Here is a 17,961-nt window from a genome sequence, read left to right as displayed (position 1 = left end):
TCGCAGCAAATGCGAAGGAAAACCGACCAAAAGAACCGGAACCACCCAATCGCACTTTGCCAAACCCAATAAACCTTTCCGTGTGCTTGAAGGAAAACCTCCCAATGTGTGTGCGCGGAAGGGAACAGATGAAAAAACTCTCCCCAAACTATCTTCATCCCTACCCGACGATGGTATCCAATAGTTCCCAAATCAAAACAACAAAACCCGCCCGCATGCACCCGCACCGGCGAAACTCTCGGTGGTATAGAACGCCAGGATTCACCCTCCCACCCCCTCATTTGTAATAGAAAGTGACAATAACCCAGCATAATAAATGACCCAAATACACCCTGCACGCGCGCGCCCGTAACCGAACCGATGAACTGATAACCACGTGATGTGCGTGTGTGTGTGCGGAAAGAACAAAGAGGCCCTAGGAAAAAACCGCTAATTTGCGAAGAATGACGATGGATGATGCTGATGAACCGGAGGCAAGGGTCACGATAGGAATGTAAACCGAAACCCCCCGGTCTCCCGGGGTTCCCGCGGCCGGCATAACAACCGAGAGTGAGGCGGATGGGAAAGAGTGGTGTGGATCAAGTGATCAGGAAGTCCCATCCCTTGTTGACGATGATGGTCTCCCAGTCCCACGACTCCTCGTTGCCCGAGTCCATCATGTCCCACACCGTGTGCACCACTTCCCGCGCGTACGGGATGTTGCCCAGGTTGGAGTAGGCCTGCAGCTGGTCGAGGCCCTCGCTGATGGGCTTGCGCTGGGCCGGCTCAAAGGCCGCGCAGCCTAGCAGGAATAGCGGCATGAGCAGGACGCTCTGCGTGTTTGATGTTGGCGGCAGCTTCGATAGGTACTCGAGCCCGCGGTCTACGGCCTCGTGCAGCGCCGGGTCGGGCCGCGAGGGCTTGATGGTGCGGTGCAGGTAGATCCAGGTGCAGGCTTGGTACAGCATCGACGTGTAGTAGCGGTACTCGTCCTCCTGCTGGCACTTCCACTCGCGGAGTTCCTGGTCAATGGCGACGGCGTCGTTGAGGATCTCGTAATCGACCGGCGGGTTGACGCCTTGCACTTTCTTGGCGCGGATCTTGTCGCGCAATTTCCTGATGTTAGAGATGATGCGGAACAGGCCGTCCACAACACCGAGAAGTGTTGCTGCCTCCGGTTGAATCATGTACTCTGGCAGGTGGAAGTCGTCCATCATGAGAATGCTTCTCCGGTCGGTCGCGGTTACGGAATTAGCTACGTCGTGGTAAACGAAAAACTCGACCAGGAAAGCTTGGAATTCTTTGTTGGGCGATTCTTGGTTCTGAATCAGATGTCTCGCGGCATCCATGTGGGCGCGATAGGAACCATCGGTCTCTCCGGCGGTAACGGACTTGAGACACAGGATGAGGGTCTGTGCGACCGTCGGGTCGTCGATAACGGCGGTTTCATCACCGGAAAATCGCCGTTGCATATTCTCGTCTGTTCGGAGATTCCGAATGGCATTATCGAAATGATAAGCCTGCCTGTGCTCGTACTCGGGTTTTTTCTCCCGTAATAAAACATGCGAGCCGGCAAGACAGAGTAGCGAGTGCATCAAGCCTCGATGCCTGATGGCCATGGGGATCAAGATCTTGGTGAAGGGGTTGCCTCCAACGTCGTCGAACAGACTGAGCACCCGGCTGACGTTGAAGTGGAAGTGGTCCAAGAACTTCCGGTCAATGTCGGTCTCAATTCCGTCGATGAGCACGGGCAAGCTCATGGACACGGAGCTATGTCTGCGGGTAACTGTCGCAGATCATCAGCAGGCGGCATGCACAACGGTGACGCGTATACTATACCTATCGACCTCTGCCTTCCGCTCTTCCAGAACTCCTTGGGCGGGTAGCCCTCGCAGTGGACGTTGTTCTTCTGGCAATGCAGGCCTGTGTTCAGATTAGAACATGGTCCGTGCGACAGCTATCAGGTGGGATCCTTACATGCTGGCTTGGTCTCGTCACACTTCTTCTTCCTGCGCCTGCACGTTATACAGCCCGTTTTCGAGCGGCCCTTGGGCGGCTTGGTGACGGAGGCAGGCTGTGCGATGGGGTGCTTCCGCGGCCTGCCTCGGGGCCGTTTCACGACGGCGCGGTCCGGAGAGGGCACGGATTCAGCGAGGGGCGAGATCTTGGACGTGTCGTCGTCGTCGTCGAGCTCCTCGATCTTGGGGACGATGCCGTCGATTGAGTTGGGGTCCGGGAGGTACTGGAAGTCTATCACGCTGGGGGTGGTCCGCGGGGATTCACTTGACGAGGGCGAGGCCTGACTGGAGGAGGAGGAGCTGATGCTGAAGCGGGCGCCGTAGGGCGGCTGGGGGCCAAACATTTCGGAAGCCATGTTCAGTCGAGGAATTGGAGGCGGGCGGGGCGGGCGTTCGCATGAGATATGGGAGCGGATGGGCGAGCTCCCCGGGGTGAGCAGGCGCGTCACCTGGAGCTTGTTGGAGCTTCGTGGGGCGCGCTCGACGGCGTGCACCGGATTATGTAGAGGTGAAGGAGTGTGAAGGCTGACTGAGCGTGAGCGAGGTGTGAGGGCGCGAGTCGGCAGGCTGCTTACCGCGAGCGGATCAGCGGCCAGTGATAAATGGGCTGGCGAAACAGAGGCGGGGGGCGGTGTTTGGCGGGCAGGGAGCCGTGGGATGGAAGCGGCTAGGCTGGCCGGGAGAGCAATCTGGTCTGCTGGCTGGTGGCGCGGTGTGGGGTCGCGGGTATAAGAGGGCATGGTGCTGCTGGCATCGCCAATCTTTGCGATCTCAGGGCAGCGCTCAGGGAGCCTGTCAAGCCCAACGCGCCGGACGGTGGGTGCGGGTGGAGGCGACCGGGGGCGACGCGGTGGTTGATGCAGCGGGCAGCGAGAGGCGCGCCGTCGAAAAGGGCCGATCCTCGCTGCGGCACATTGACTCTGCCTAACGTCGCGTACCCGCCTGCATCCCGGCCAACTTTCCGCCGCGCGCCGATCAGAGGCCACAGGATTGCTCAGCGCGCCACGCACATCCATGTCCGGCGACCGCCGTCAGGGCCACGATGAGTCCCTTGACCGCGCCGGCCACCACATCCGCCGCCGCGACGCAGCCGTGGCCCGCCCTTAAGCGCTCTCGCAACGTCGCTGGCAGATCCTGGGGATCATGGGGAGCGCACAGGGCCGGCACTCCCCGCGAGAGATCGTGTGTAACCTCGTCGCCAATCACCAGCCTCTTTGCGCCGCTGCTTACCGCAAACTGCAGCCCTAAATCCACCAGTGTGGGGGGCTGAGCGAATGCTGTACATGAACCCGATCGCCCAAGGGCGCCGGCTATCTTTGGCGTGTTGGCGTGTGATGGGATTGTGAAAGCGCAGTCGGCTGACACGCGGCCGGACCGAGCATGAGTATTTAGTGCGAGCGTAGTCCATTGACGCCCGGCTTCAACCGGCCTGGACTGTTCCAACCTACAGCCAAAACAGGCTCCAGGGCCATCCTCGACCCGTCCGCTTGTGGCGAGAATTGTCAGACACATATCACATGCCTAGAGTACTTGCCCACCACTTCGCTCTGCTCTCCCGTGCTGCTCCGGCTGAGAGATTGCTGAGTGTAGTGCGCCAGCTTGAAACAGAGCCCGGCCTGGCCGGTGCATTGGTGGTGCGCCCCTTCCAAATTGTCGTGATCTTGCAGCAGGTGAAGACCGATAAGGCAAACCCGCTGCATCCGCACGTGGGCGCTCTCGAGTCGAGCTTCGTGCGAATGTACGATTATGACTTCAGGGTGCAGATGGCCGCGGTGCGCTGGCCGGGGTCCACATCATCGGAACATGCTCCGCTCCAACATCCTCTCTGCGCCCGCCCTCTGTCAAAGCGCCTGGCCGGTGGTACGACTTGGAGAGGATGTGACCAGCCGAAGACTCCTTGCAGTTTCCAGGTTCAAGCGAAAGGTTGCACAAAAACGGCCCTGCCCTGGGCTGACTGAGGCAAGCCACATTGCGCACGCCGCTCGGTCGGCCTACCGAACACCGTAGACGCTCCCACAGGCTTGGCAGGGCCAACGTGCGGAGTGTTTCGAGTCCACGATTGACTTGCCGTGCAGCATACATGAACGCCGGCCTTGGGGGGTGCCAGCGCCCGGACCCGTCCATTCTTGGGGCCCCAGACATGTCTTCTGCAGGGATGGATCGAAATGGTTGAGCTCAGCCGGTGACGGGATATGACCTGTAGCATATCGGCTTAAGAGCATCCACAGGCAGCGTGGCCGGTGAGGGATTGGCACGGATCGCGGCATGGTTGACCGTGGTAGAATCTGGCTGACAGTAGCACAGTGGAGATCCCCGTACCCCGAGTGTGATTGAGGCTTAGCCACTGCGTCCACAGCTATGTACGTGGACGGAGTTGTAAAGACGGGCGAGGTGAGCCAGCACGTACCACAACGCCATCTCATTCGGTGATAGACCCAGGAGTACGAGGCACAAGGCTCGCGATCGCATGCAGCATCGGCAATGGCTGAAGGAGGCTTCTGTTGCTGTGCTGGCTGTACCACGCCAAACAGGCGGGTCTGGAACTAGCCCCTGTGCGCGGTGCCGGAAAGCGTAAACGGGTCGCGTCAGGCCGTCTCGAATGCAGCAATCACCAAGTTTGAGCAGGCGAGAGGGGGCCAAGTGGCGTAGGTGCTGACGGTCGGATATTGCTGGGCTAGGTGTTCCTTGGGAACTCCTCCAGGAACACGGTGAGCGGCACATTGCCCCGTACCAGGCTGAGGGCCGAGACACATATTGCGGGCAGGCTTTAGCAGCCACAACGAAGCTTGACACCGACAGAGAGAGACACGACGATCTCACCAGGGGCCGCTTATCTGGCGGAACCCAGGCTGTGGACAGCCCATGTCAGAATTCATGAATTTTCATATCCGGATGTCAGCCCCGGGATGATCGACATGGCCAGAAGCCGGAGATAAGTAGCAGTAGACAACGTCCTGGTGAAGCGGGGTGGCCGGTTACTCTGGGTGAAACTGAGATAGAGTGCATGGCGCGTACGAGTTCAATTGGCTTTCCAGGAAGGACCCGAGTGACAGTGAGACGGCCAGCGAGGGGAGAAGAGGTTGAAATAGAGGATGGTCAAAGAATGACATCGCACCCAGACTTTGAAGACGGGCTAGTCCCAGAGGGGAGGTGCAGGCGAGGCGTGTTTGTCTGGTTTGCCTGCGCACGGACCCACGCGAAACGCGGTCTCCGGCGACCGACGTGCAGCTGCGACACCAAAGCCAGTGTTGCCGTCACCATCAGCACGCGCGCGCCGCGGCCTCCAGCACCCTGTAGCAGTAGCCTTGCCACCAACCCCTCCATCATCGCTGTCGCCCAACTTGCTATGCCCGTTGCATGATAGTTTGAATCCGCGTGCCCGCGCACACCCCGCGCCGTAGCCATGTTCAACTTCACTCCCCTTCTGGGCGCGCAGTCGACCTCAGCCGCATCGCAGTCCCTGCTCGAGCTCGATGGAGGCATCAAAATCCTCGTTGACGTCGGCTGGGATGAGGGTTTCAATGCCGAAAAACTCAAAGAGCTTGAGAGGTACGGACGCGCCGCTGCTGGCATCTTGAAGCTTCCTAACCCCGTGCTAACCCGTCGCTGTATAGGCAAATCCCCACACTTTCGGTGATTCTGCTCACGCACGCAACGGCCGCCCATCTTGGTGCATTCGCTCATTGCTGCAAACACTTCCCGCTGTTCACTCGAATCCCCGTCTACGCCACCACCCCCGTCATATCTCTCGGCCGGACGCTCCTCCAGGACCTCTACTCGTCGACCCCTCTCGCATCTTCCATCATCCCAGAAGCTGCGCTATCGGACTCGGCTTATTCCTTCCCCGCCCTTCAAGGAGGCAACCACCCCAACATTCTCCTCCAGCCTCCTACCTCCGAAGAGATCGCACACTACTTCTCGCTCATCAACCCGCTCAAATACTCTCAGCCACACCAGCCGCTACCTTCGCCCTTCTCTCCGCCCCTCAATGGACTCACTATCACCGCCTACAGCGCTGGACATACCTTGGGCGGGACAATATGGCATATTCAGCATGGCATGGAGTCGGTTGTGTACGCGGTGGATTGGAACCAAGCTAGGGAGCATGTTCTTTCCGGTGCTGCATGGTTGGGAGGGTCGGGCGCTGGTGGCGCCGAGGTCATCGAGCAGTTGCGCCGGCCGACGGCCATGATCTGTAGCAGCAGAGGTGCGGAGCGCATCGCTTTGGCCGGTGGCCGACAGAAGCGAGACGAGCTGCTGCTCAACATGATCAAGGAAACCGTATCCAATGGCGGTTCCGTCCTGATTCCCTCGGATTCAAGTGCCCGCATCTTGGAGTTGGCCTATCTGTTGGAGAGCACCTGGTCCACCGAGCCCCATTCACTTGGAAATACCCCTCTTTTTCTTGCCAGCCGCACGTGCGGAGCAACAATGCGGTACGCGCGTAGTATGCTGGAGTGGATGGATGAAGGCATTGTGCGGGAGTTTGAGGTGGCAAGCAGCGGTCAGGGCGGGGAAGATGTTAAACGCACGAGAAGCCAACAAGGATCAGGCAGGTCGAAGGATGGCAAGGACGATGCGAAAAAGCCCAATGCGCCTTTCGACTTCAAAAATGTGAAGTTGGTTGAACGCAAAACCCAGGTCAATCGCATGCTTTCCACCGAAGGTCCCAAAGTCATCTTGGCAAGCGATGTCTCGTTGGAATGGGGCTTTTCCAAGGAAGCCTTGCGCAATCTCGCTGCGGACGTCCGGAACCTTGTCGTCTTGACGGAACGGGTGGCGCAACCTTCGGATTCTAAGAAAGGATTGGGAAGATTGCTTTGGGAGCTTTGGGCTGAACGGAGCGGCGCTACGAAATCCGCAGAGGCTGATGAGAGTGCTGCTGTACAGCAAGCTGGCGGTGCTGAAGCGACTGTGGAGGTGGCTCAGGCAACACCGCTCGAGGGCAACGAGGTTCCGTTGTACCAGCATTACCTCGCACAGCAGCGCCAGTTGCATAACACGCTCCAAACTGACGGCGCAACTTCCCTGGAGACCGCAGCAGATGTTATCGATGACCGCTCATCAACTAGCTCGGAATCATCGGAAGAATCGGATACGGAGCACCAAGGCAAGTCGTTGAACATTTCGGCCGCCATGACGCACGCTCGACAAAAACTGGGACTTAGCGATGCCGAACTGGGCATCAACATTCTGCTGCGCCGCAAGAACGTCCACGACTACGATACCCGAGGCAAGAAGGGCAGGGAAAAGATGTTCCCCTACGTCGCCAAGAGAAGACGTGGAGACGAATTCGGAGACCTCATCCGGCCCGAGGAATACCTTCGTGCCGAGGAGCGCGACGAGGTGGACGGTCAGGACATGCGCAATGGCACACAGCAAAAAGATTCGGGCGTTGGCCAGAAGCGCAAGTGGGACGAACAGACAGGGAAGCCTGGTGCGGGCAAACGACAGGCGACGAACGGCACGACAAAACGCCGCAGACAACAGGAAGGCTCGGTGCAGGGCAGTGTCACCAACGATGACCAGGCTGAGAACGACGATTCCGGAGAGTCCGAAGATGAGGCTCCTGAGGAGGAGGTTGCCGGCCCATCCAAGATTATCTTCACGCAGGAGACTGTGCGACTCCAGTGCCGGATTGCTTTTGTTGACTTTTCGGGTCTGCACGATAAAAGAAGTCTACAGCTGCTGATACCCATGATCCGTCCGCGCAAGCTCATTCTTGTCGCTGGCGAGCAAGAGGAAACGTTGGCACTGGCAGCAGATTGCCGCAAGCTGATCGAAGCTGCATCCGCTGGCTCAACAGAGAGCGCGATCGACGTCTTCACACCAACAGTCGGCATCACCGTCGATGCAAGTGTGGACACGAATGCCTGGACCGTCAAGCTCAGTCAAAACATCGTTCGTCGTCTGCGTTGGCAGAACGTCAAGGGTCTTGGTGTCGTGGCGATCACCGGCCGTTTGGAAGCACACCTCCCCGACGAGGACGACTCTGCGACGGAGAACGGCGGCGTCAAGAAGAAGGTCAAGGGCGCCAAGGGCGGTGCTCAAGAAGCAGCAGACAAGAATGGAAGCAACGGGGAGGTCAACGTCACACCTGTTCTCGATATCGTGCCTGCCAGCATGGCTGCTGCCACGCGCTCTGTCGCCCAGCCTTTGCACGTTGGCGACCTGAGGCTCGCAGACCTACGGAAGATCATGCAATCGTCGGGCTTTGCCGCAGAGTTCCGCGGTGAGGGTACGCTGCTCATCAACGGGTCAGTGGTCGTCAGGAAAAGCGGGACTGGGAGGATCGAGGTGGAGAGCAGCGGGTTCGGGCTCATGGGGCCAGGGCGGCCTGATGGTACATTCTACGCCGTTAAGAGGAAGATTTATGAGGGCTTGGCGGTGGTTGCTGGTGGGTAAGGTGACGCTGGAATGAATGGACTTTTTGGGCAAGTGATCAGGTGCTCTATATTCGTCAATGTCATTAACTCATGAAGTTTCAAGATATCCAATATCTTCTTCCATGCTGTCATTCTTTTTCGTTGTGTATGCTGACCTGGGTTGCCTTGGAGAATCATCGTGTTTGCACATGTGTTACATTCACGCGGATTATCTCAAGAACTCACATGTGGCCCCATGCTCCCCGTGGTTCGTGTTCTTTTGACTTTGTTTTCTCTTGATAGTTTTGCCGTACCATCAGAAGACAGTCCTCACGCAAACGCTATGTTTCGCTGGCACCCGATTTCCCAACCCCCTACCTTTGCATGTTCCCGGCCAACAAACAAGAGAAAACTGATAATGACCTGCCAGCAAAGCAAAACAACATGGCCGCCAACAGAGAGCAAATTCTGTTCTCCCGTGATAAGTGCTGTCCTTCCGCACCAGATCACAGATGCTCATAACAATGGAACAACACAGTACAGGTTGTCACTACTGTCCCACGAGTTTGTACTTCAGTCTCCTGCTCACAGCAGACCCCGACCAGGACAGCATAAAACAGCAGACCTCCTTGCAAACACTGACATTTCTTCTTCATCCTCTTTGACCACTGCTCCCTCAGGCCAACCGAAGCTGAAGGCAAGCCACGATTTCTCCAAGGACACTTTGAGGTTTCGACAAAGTTATTCTTCAGAGGAAGGCCGGATTCTTGTCAGTTTCCCCCCTTTTTTTCTGGGCAGCTCCGGACTCTGCCAAACAAAACATCGACCATGGCCTGGTTCCCTCCCCATGGCTGGCGCACCGCCTACGGCGGCTACCAGCCCCCTGACGACCTCTACCTGGACCCTATGCTCGGCGGCGTCCCCGGCTTCCTCGACGGCCCCGCCATGTTCCCACCTCCCTTCATGGGCGGCGGCGGCGGAGGCCCACCTCCTCCCCCTTTCATGGGCGGCGGCCCTCCACCCCCTCCCGGCCATGACGACGGTGGCATGGGCCCTCCTCCTCCCGGCTTCTTCGGCGGTGGCCCACCACCAGGCGGCCCTCCTCCTCCGCCCTTCGGTGGCGGCTTCATGGCCCCGTGGATGGAGCCGGACTTCAGTGCCGGACCGTTCCCCGGCGGCCGTCACCATGGCGGCGGCGGCGGCGGCGGTGGTGGTCACCCTAGATGGCACTGGGGCGAAGACGACGACGGCGAGGACGACGCGGCAAAGCCGAAGATCATACCGGGCGGGCGGGCCGGGGGCGGACCGCGGCGGCGCGGCGTGGGCATGATCTACAACCCGAAGCAGACGCGGCTGCACATCTTCCGCAAGACGGACATGGAGCCGTGGAAGGACGGCGCGAAGAAGGGCGTTGTGGTGCCGGCCAAGAAGATGGGCGGCTTCAACATCTGGGAGGCCGACGTCAACTGGACCGTCAAGCAGCTGATGGACCACCTGGGCAAGGGCGACGACGCGTGGGCCGTCACCGAGGTCACCGAGGCGGGCAATGGGCGGTGGTACAAGGGGAGCACCATCAAGTACAAGGACGAGCGCGCGGACGAGACGTTGAGTAAGCAGGGGTGGACCGAGAAGAGGGGCATGGCTTATGGTCAGACGCCCGTTTGGTTGGTCTTGCATAAGGCTGAGTGAGCGGTGGGTGGGCTGATGGGGTGATGTGCTGAGCTTTGGCGAAATGTCTTTTTTTGAGTCATAAATTGTCGGTGTGTATGGAGGGTCTTTGAATTTGAGAAAGAGATCCTTGGGAGGTGTTTGCACAATTCCAGATTTTTTTTTTCTGGTAGTTCTACAAAATTCAAAGCAATGTGAAAAGGTACCCGAGATCTTGACCAACTAATCTTGGTTCTGACTTCCAAGTATCAGAGCATCTAGCAGAACCTCAGCCTATCACGGCCATTCATGTAGAAGGCTTCTATGAGCGTGTTTGCAATGTCGGCTCCAGTCGCGGTCACACAGCGTCAGTGACATGTTGCCTCGCCTGCCCAGGTGTTACACGGTCAAGGATGAGGGAGCCATGCTGCATAGCTCATGGCCTGCGCATATGCGGAAAAACTAGCTTGCAGCTGAAGAACCGGCTGGCTGCGCCGACAGAGGGTACCTGCATAAGCTTACAGGTCTGGAAAGCTACTGCTGTGCCGCCGGGCCCCGCCGCCCGTGCCCATATGTGCCGCAGCATATCAACAGCTACGAACAAGAGCCCAAGAGCGCCGGGTGAGGCTACGTTCGACCGTAGCGCCCCGCGTCCGATGCCAATGACGTAGTGCTTGCTTTTTTGGGTTGACCAAAAGGGCAGGCGGTCCGTGCAAATTTTATTTCCGGCCAATCAGAGCCCCCAGCGGCGGCGGGCAGGCGGTTTATCTACGGGCCGCGCTCGCTTAAATGATCTGAGCGCCCGCCGCCGAGCATAAGGACCCTTCTCTTCGTCCGTCCTCCAGTTCTTCTTCCTTTCCTTCTACACCACATTCCTTCGTTCTTTGCTAGCGTCTGGCGACCCAACACTCTTTGGTCCTCCGACGCCCTCTCCACGTGGTCCACACTTCTTCTCTCTCTTGCTCACGCACTCACTGCTTCGAATCCACACTCCTTTCTCAAGCCAGCCACCATGCTGCTTCACGCTTGGCTCACCTTCGCGGCGATGATCCTGCCGGCGCTTGCGCTCGCCTTGGGGTACGTGTCATCCTGCCCTATAGATCTCACATTGTCTACTGGTCTCAATCTTTGTTCTACTTGATTACCTTCGACACCCATTTCGTTTTGAGATCTTCCATCCGAATATATCTTTCCTCCGATCCTCCCCATTGTCATGTCAACACTTATCATTCTATTTTAGGAGTGTCATCCCCAACTACACCACCACGGTTGAAAAGTTCATCAGCGTTCCTGGTTGGACGACCACTGTTACTGTTGCTGGCGACTGCACGCACCCGGCCTCTTCTTCCACGGCTTCTGCCCCGCACGGCCTCCCCTGCCTTCCCAATGGACCGCTCTACAAGGTCGTCAAAGGCACCTCGACCATGTGGCCCTGTGGAACTCCCAGCCCGAACGACTCGATCACAATAATACCCGGGGTGTCAACTTTTACCGTTGTCCCCGAGAGCACGACCGAAGTCTTCGTCACCGCGACGGAGTTCGTTACCGTTCCCGAGTCTGAGTCCACGATGACCTCGACTATCTGGGTCACCAAGACTAAAGAGCCGACGACAGCTCTCACGTCTACAAGCTTCTCAACCGTGGCTTCCGGCACCTCGACCATTTCCCATGGCTCCCCCGCAATGAGTGCCTCTCCTCACTCTCATACCGTCTCCGGGGTTTCCCTCGCAATGAGTGCCGTTCCTCACTTTCCTACCTTCTCCAGGGCTAGCAAGCACCCGCCGTCGTTCACCCCGCACACCCCTCATGGTTCGACTCATAGTTGGAACTTCTCCATGGTAACCACGCGTACCCAACGCTCTGGCCACAGGGGTGGTGTAACGGTTCTTCACTCTCACACTGCCGAAGCACTGACAACTCGCACCGTCAATGTCACGACCACCACGAGCACTACTTGGGCGGGTGTGTCCACAGTGACGTCGACGATTACCGCAGTGGCCAACAACACCACCAGGCTGCCTTCCATCATGTCAACTCCATATGGACACAGTAGCCTGACCGCTTCCTCTACGCTTCCTACGCCCTCAGCCTGCCGTGAGGATGGTCACTGGGGAAATATCACGTTTCATGTCAGTGTCTGCCCTTAACCGTCGCTTTTGATGTGCACTTACTACACACAGTTTGACGGGCCCCATGCATTCGATACTGGCGCGTCGGACTCACTTGCTCGTATTCAAAGCCCGAACCTTCGCTTCAATGCCGGGTATGTATACGCCCCGGCGAGCGTCCTTGATCAAATCGAGCCGGCTTCGCCACCGCACCTGGCAATGTACCAGCCCAACGTGACAGCTGCGCACCTGTCAGTGGAAAATGCGCTGCGAAAGGGTGGAATCGGCGGGATCAAAAGCTCTGCCTTCAATTTCAACGCGCATGGCGGATACTTCTCCTGCTTGAAGGGTCCTATTTCCCTAACGAACGGCCCTGATCCCCTCAACTACACACTCGAGGTTTCTGGCTTCCGCTGGGACCGTGATGCAAAGCAGGAAAATCTTCATGCCATCTCGACGTTCCACATGGCGCCTTGCTTGGAGACCAATGTCAATGCCAAGGGCAAGTGCGAAATGACTGAGATTGACTTCAGCAGCGAGGGAAGCGACTTTACCGGCCTGTCCTCGATCAGCATCAAGTCGTACTTCTGGGTCGACGTCAAGAAAGAGCAGGTGTTCTTCATGGACGACTTGAAGCTTAGTTGGACTGACAACAGCTGCGAGGCTGGAGCCGCTCGTGGCGGGGGCGTTTAAGCCATCTGGGTGAAGATGTTTTCTTTTCTTTTTCTTTGCTCAATCACACAAAAGTCGCACCCTTACAGGGCGTAGTTCATCGCGTACGTAGCTAGAGTTTGGTGCTCTTCATGAGCGACGGGCATAGGTAGCTGCACTCGGCTCACAATCAAGGGATCCCTGTCCATCAAGCCGACGTCGTTATGTGAAAACTATTGTGTGTTCGGTAGCCTTGTGGATTTGTCTCAGTATCGTGAGGTGTTGAAGTTGCGGTCCACCAGGCTGGTGTGGAAACCTTGGAGCACTAGGCCGTATATACACAAAGACCCCACAAATCTACCATGTGGCACATGACATTTTGACGGGATGCCCGACGATATGCAGGGCCGGTTAGGGGTTTAGTTCACCACTAGAAGCTATTCAGGAACACACGGATGCGGGTGGTCATGAGGACAGGCGTTCGATCGGGAGCCCTGTTTGTGAAGAACGGGCCGACAAAGGCTCGTCCATTCCAGGCAGCATGTGGTGAGGTGGCTGGGGTTTTGGTGTGCATGTACCGACGAAGGGATGTCATTGTCATCACCTGGTATTGGCAATATACGCAGGGCAGCGCAGCGGGAGGGGCGGGTGATTCGCGCGGCGCAAGTAAGGTTTGAAGGCACGCGGTCGTTCCCTGCCAGGGCCCGATCTCGATGCGGCTGGAGGCCAGGGCGGCGCCACAGCGCGAGCAAGGGACGGCACAGGCATCCTGGTCAGCGGGCGCATGACGAGGCCCACGAGCAGCGTGGGGGAGGCGCGCGACCTGGTGGGATTGTCGAGGGCGGTCGAGTGAGACAGAGGATGAGCTCATTGCGATGGAAGACGCGTGCGCGCCGGCTGTTGCGTGACTCGCGCGGCGCCGCCTCGTGACGGACGGACGGCACGCATATCTGGGCAGAGCACTGCTGCAGAATCGCCATCATTCGAGTGTGCATGGCGAGCGTGGAGAGCTCCGATTGTTGCCGGTCTTGGTCGCAGGGTAAGCGAGCATCGCGACGGCCATCGTCCCGCCGCCCAAGTCAAAGTCCCAGTCCCAGTCCCAAACCCAGTCTCCGTCCCGGTCCCAGCTCGACCGCCCGCAGCGCGCCCACCACGTCGCCCTCGACGGACTGAGCTGCAGCCTTGCCCACCGCCGCCGGGCCACGACACTCCGCCACCATGACCACCGAAAGCCAGCCGCAACCTGCTCCGCCGCAGGCCCTCTTCTCCCCGACTCCGCAAAGCCCAACCCACGATACCCCGCCGCCGCTCCCTAACCCCAGCATGCCCGCCTTCGCGCCCCAATTCCCGCCGCAGCCCGCAAACAACGGCCAGCGCGTCCAGAACCGCCACTCGCGCGACTTCAGCGGCTCGCAGACCAACGGCCAGGTCCAGAGCCCCAACGGCCAGCAGGGCGTCCCCATACAACACCGCATGGGCAACGGCCACCAGGGCCATGTGCGCGGCATGAGCGGTTTCGACGGGCCCCGCAGCCCGCCCAACAGCAAGAGTGAGCGCCTGCGGCACAAGAAGCACTCGCAGAAGACCACGACCGCTGATCCGACTGAGCTCAAAGGCACTGCACACGTCCCGTGCAAATTCTACCGCCAGGGCGTCTGCCAGGCTGGCAAGGCCTGCCCGTTCCTGCACACCAACGACCTGGCCACCGAGACGGCCCCGTGCAAGTACTTCCAGAAGGTCTGCCCACCTCCCTCGAGTCACCCGCCTCCGCCGTAAGCTAACGCGACCCCAGGGCAACTGCAAGTTCGGCGCAAAATGCGCTCTCGCCCACATCCTGCCCGACGGCAGGCGCGTCAACGGCCCGAACCTCGCAATGGGCAGGCATCCCTACGGCCGCCCGCCCACCACCCAGAGCTCGCTGCTCACCATGCAGGCCATGGCCGGCGGGTCGCAGTACCCCTACATGCCCTCCGACGAGCCCTATCAGTCCAAGCACCTCCACGACATGATACCCACCATCGACCAGACCTTCTCCTCGAACCCTGGTTCCAATTTCGGCTCACCGCCAAATGACAGCCGCCTCCCAACGTCGCCCGTGCAGAAGGGCCTGAGCGTCCTTGATGCCCCGCTCCCCGCTTCTTTTGACAGCCAGGGAATTTCGCACATGGCTCGCTACGGCCCCATCGCCGCGTCCGTCCCCTCGCGCTTCGGCCTCGAGGCCTCTTCCCCGCCATCGTCGTATCAGAACAAGGCCATCGAGACCTCTACACTGAGAAACTTGCACAGCTCTGCATTCGGGGATGACGCGTTTGCAAGGAATGGCCTGGGCTCATCCCCACCGGCAGCTGAAGAGCCGATGATGGGCAGGCGTATCATGCACTCGGAGCGTTTCGCGAGACCGAAGATGATGTCGGCAAGCTTGGGCACGCGACCAATTATTGGCGCAGATGAGTGGGACGAGAACTTTGCGTTCGAGGAGGATCTGGTTCCTAACAGCCTACACGAACTGCTGACTCCCCAGGAGAAGATGCGCCGCTTTTCCCGTGCTGGCGATGACGAGAGCGCATTCAATCACCGCCAGTCGCTTTCAGGTTTGGGCACCCCCGGCGATTCCAAGGTCGGCTCACCGCTCGGCTCCTCCCCTTCGCGCTTTGGCGCTCTTTTCTCCCGGACACACAAGCCCGCCGACGAGGTCTCATCAAGCCCTGGCGCCAATGTTTTCGGCCATGTTGGTTCCCCTCTCCGTGGCTCTGGCCTGAACCCGAATGCCAGCCCATCGCTCCGCCCCATTGGAGACCGCAGGACGCCTTCTACGGGTGATGCTAGCCCCTTCGGTCTTGCCAGCCCGCCACGTCAGAGCAGTATCAGCACGCTCAGCCAGCAGCTCCAGCGCACGCGCCTCTCGTCTCTTGTGTCGGAATCCAAGCCAGAAGGCCCGGAAGACAAGGGGCACCCTGGAATGCCTGGACGCTTGACTTCAGCCTCCAGCATTGGCTCCGCAGCCTCGAGGTCCGGAATCGGTATGGACCGTGCCATCTCCAGCAGCAGCATCGGCCGCGAGCCCATCGAAGAGGAGCAAGAGCAAGGTCTGTTCGACATGGAAGAAGAAGATTCTGGAGCCGACAAGGAAAAGAAGGCCAAGAGGCTGTCTAGTGGCCTTGGAACTACCTCCGCACCAGGAGGTGCTTGGGGTGTCTTTCCCGGACTTGGAGCAGGAGTTGGTAGCGAGAAGAGCTCGTAATTCCTACCAGACCGTTAGCTACCCATTTGGCGCTAAGAGTACGCCGGCTACTCTTAAGTTTACTCACGAGTTGATCTGGATATGACGTCGGGAACGAAGTATGACAAAGAAAAAAAGACTGGTCTGAAGTACGGACCCTGTACAACCACACGAAAAATACACACCAGCACTTCTGGATGCAGCATCATGTTCAAAACGGCGGGACACTAAAAACAAAAGCAAACTGGGGGACACATGGCGTCATTCAAATAGCGTTCCCTTTTTCTGGTCTACTTCCCCGTAGCGCGTAATGCTCTTGTCCTAGGCAAGAGAACGAGGTGTTCCGTGGAGAGGAGGCGAACGGGCTTGATAATTTTCTCTCCTATTGCTGGGGATTTTCTCTCTCATAGCACAAGGTTGGCATATTGATCTTCTTTTTTGCACGTCAGGCCAAAAGGCCTCCACAGACACTCGCTCACTCTACTACTCACGAAGAAACAAAAGTATTTCATGTTCTTGCTGTTGCTTTCCAATTTACTTTTCTCATTTCTCCCCTTTTTGGATTCGGCCTTTTTGTCTCCATACAAGGCACACTCTTTTCGCCAAAACCCCGTACAGAATGAGAATTACGAAACCAAAAGGAGTACAAAATGGTGGCAAATTTTTCTCCTCCTTTCCCCCTTTCTTGAATTCTGACATCGCGCAGGATCTCTTGTAATCATTTTTTTTTCTCTTATTCCAATTTTCGGTACATACGCTCTTCGACAAGGTTTGCACCACGTCTTACGCCGTTCTCTCTCCTTCTTTACCTTTCGACGAGAGAACCGGGGACAGGGCAGCGAATAACATCACTGACACTCCTTGTTCTTTTACTGGACGGGTTTGTGGCAGCATTGTTTCAGTTGTTGACCCTTGGCTCCGCTTCTGGATTACCTACGCTTGGAGCTTTTCTGGCTTTGGGTGGTCCCCTGAGGTGACGGGAAGGAAGAGGACAGCACGAATGGGAATGTCGATCTCGATCATCTCGGAACGGATTGGCCTTTCTATCCGTGGTCTTGCGAATGGTCGATTGTCGTTTTGTTCATATGAACTTTGTATTCTTTTTTCTTGGTGGGCTTTGCATATGGTGCGGGTCTCTTGCCAACCTTACTTTTTTTTTTTTTCGGAAGATGGCTCATGAGCTGTAGCATTTCGCTCCGTCTCGTTCTGGCATTTTCTTCTGTTCTGACGCTCGCTAAGCTTTGCATGAATTGATGACGTTGATGTCATTTTTTTCGGAGACGTAGACTTTGTAGCTGGGAGATGGTTTATTATTGGTTAGACTAATGTATTTTGTGTGCTTTTGTGGAGATGTTTCAGGGGTTTTGTGAGGTCGTGAGTGGTGCCACGTGCTGTGTGTTCCTGGGGGTGAGATTGAGGTGCTTGATTGGCAGTGGGGTCGCAGTGCTGATACTCGCGCGAAATCCATTCATTTCCCGGTATCAACATCTATATTGCATACTCTAAAGCTCCTAATGTTTCGCTACTCAGCGAATCAGTGCTGTGCTAGTTGACGGTGGCACCTGCAGATACTTCCATTGTGCTTTCGAAACCAACAGTTTCCGTGTCAGCATTATCTCCTCGAGTTTAGCGGCTCGCTGTCGTCCTTCCGGAAACGTGCAGATGATCCGTGATAGCTGGCGTACTCTAAACAGATGCACGGCAATATACTGGCAGAGGCCAAAGTGGCTGATTATCTGCATTCTCGTTGGAGACGTTACACGCCCATCAGATGACGTCAAGGTCGCTCAGCTAGCTCTTGGTGAGGACCTTTTCGGCGTGGGGCAGTACCTGCTGCAATTCGCTCGATAAGCATGTCAGCAAATTGATCCGAAGTACCATTTTGAGCCTGGAGAAAGTATAGAAATGGTGTAGGAATCTAGAAAAGAAGTCACACTAAATGATACGATGTCAGAAGATGCGGCTTAACATTG

The 17,961-nt window shown here is 57.5% G+C and overlaps 5 protein-coding genes across 5 annotated transcripts; 4 read left to right on the top strand and 1 right to left on the bottom strand.

Annotated features, from left to right (window-relative positions):
* Positions 1–578: 578 nt before the first annotated feature.
* On the bottom strand, positions 579–2,353 carry LTHEOB_1872 (C6 transcription factor; the record flags this gene model as incomplete). The annotated part of the gene is made up of 3 exons (XM_035510621.1): positions 579–1,765; positions 1,819–1,902; positions 1,957–2,353. The coding sequence occupies 3 exons, from the start codon at positions 2,351–2,353 to the stop codon at positions 579–581; spliced, it is 1,668 nt and encodes a 555-aa protein (XP_035364812.1).
* A 3,047-nt stretch (positions 2,354–5,400) lies between these two features.
* LTHEOB_1871 (Cleavage and polyadenylation specificity factor subunit 2 protein) lies at positions 5,401–8,402 on the top strand (the record flags this gene model as incomplete). Its single annotated transcript, XM_035510620.1, has 2 exons — positions 5,401–5,546; positions 5,612–8,402. 2 exons carry the CDS (start codon positions 5,401–5,403, stop codon positions 8,400–8,402), a joined length of 2,937 nt encoding a protein of 978 aa, XP_035364811.1.
* Positions 8,403–9,190: 788 nt separating this feature from the next.
* Positions 9,191–10,051, top strand: LTHEOB_1870 (uncharacterized protein; the record flags this gene model as incomplete). The annotated part of the gene is made up of 1 exon (XM_035510619.1): positions 9,191–10,051. The coding sequence occupies one exon, from the start codon at positions 9,191–9,193 to the stop codon at positions 10,049–10,051; it is 861 nt and encodes a 286-aa protein (XP_035364810.1).
* A 970-nt stretch (positions 10,052–11,021) lies between these two features.
* On the top strand, positions 11,022–12,810 carry LTHEOB_1869 (Epiglycanin precursor; the record flags this gene model as incomplete). Its single annotated transcript, XM_035510617.1, has 3 exons — positions 11,022–11,086; positions 11,250–12,138; positions 12,190–12,810. The coding sequence occupies 3 exons, from the start codon at positions 11,022–11,024 to the stop codon at positions 12,808–12,810; spliced, it is 1,575 nt and encodes a 524-aa protein (XP_035364809.1).
* Positions 12,811–13,986: 1,176 nt separating this feature from the next.
* Positions 13,987–16,009, top strand: LTHEOB_1868 (Spindle poison sensitivity protein scp3; the record flags this gene model as incomplete). Its single annotated transcript, XM_035510616.1, has 2 exons — positions 13,987–14,505; positions 14,561–16,009. 2 exons carry the CDS (start codon positions 13,987–13,989, stop codon positions 16,007–16,009), a joined length of 1,968 nt encoding a protein of 655 aa, XP_035364808.1.
* Between the last annotated feature and the right edge of the window lie 1,952 nt (positions 16,010–17,961).

Source organism: Lasiodiplodia theobromae (genome assembly GCF_012971845.1).
Source record: "Lasiodiplodia theobromae strain AM2As chromosome Unknown scaffold_5, whole genome shotgun sequence".
NCBI lineage: Eukaryota > Fungi > Ascomycota > Dothideomycetes > Botryosphaeriales > Botryosphaeriaceae > Lasiodiplodia > Lasiodiplodia theobromae.
The sequence above is the reverse complement of the archived record's forward strand: the minus strand, read 5'-3'. Positions and strand labels throughout refer to the sequence as shown.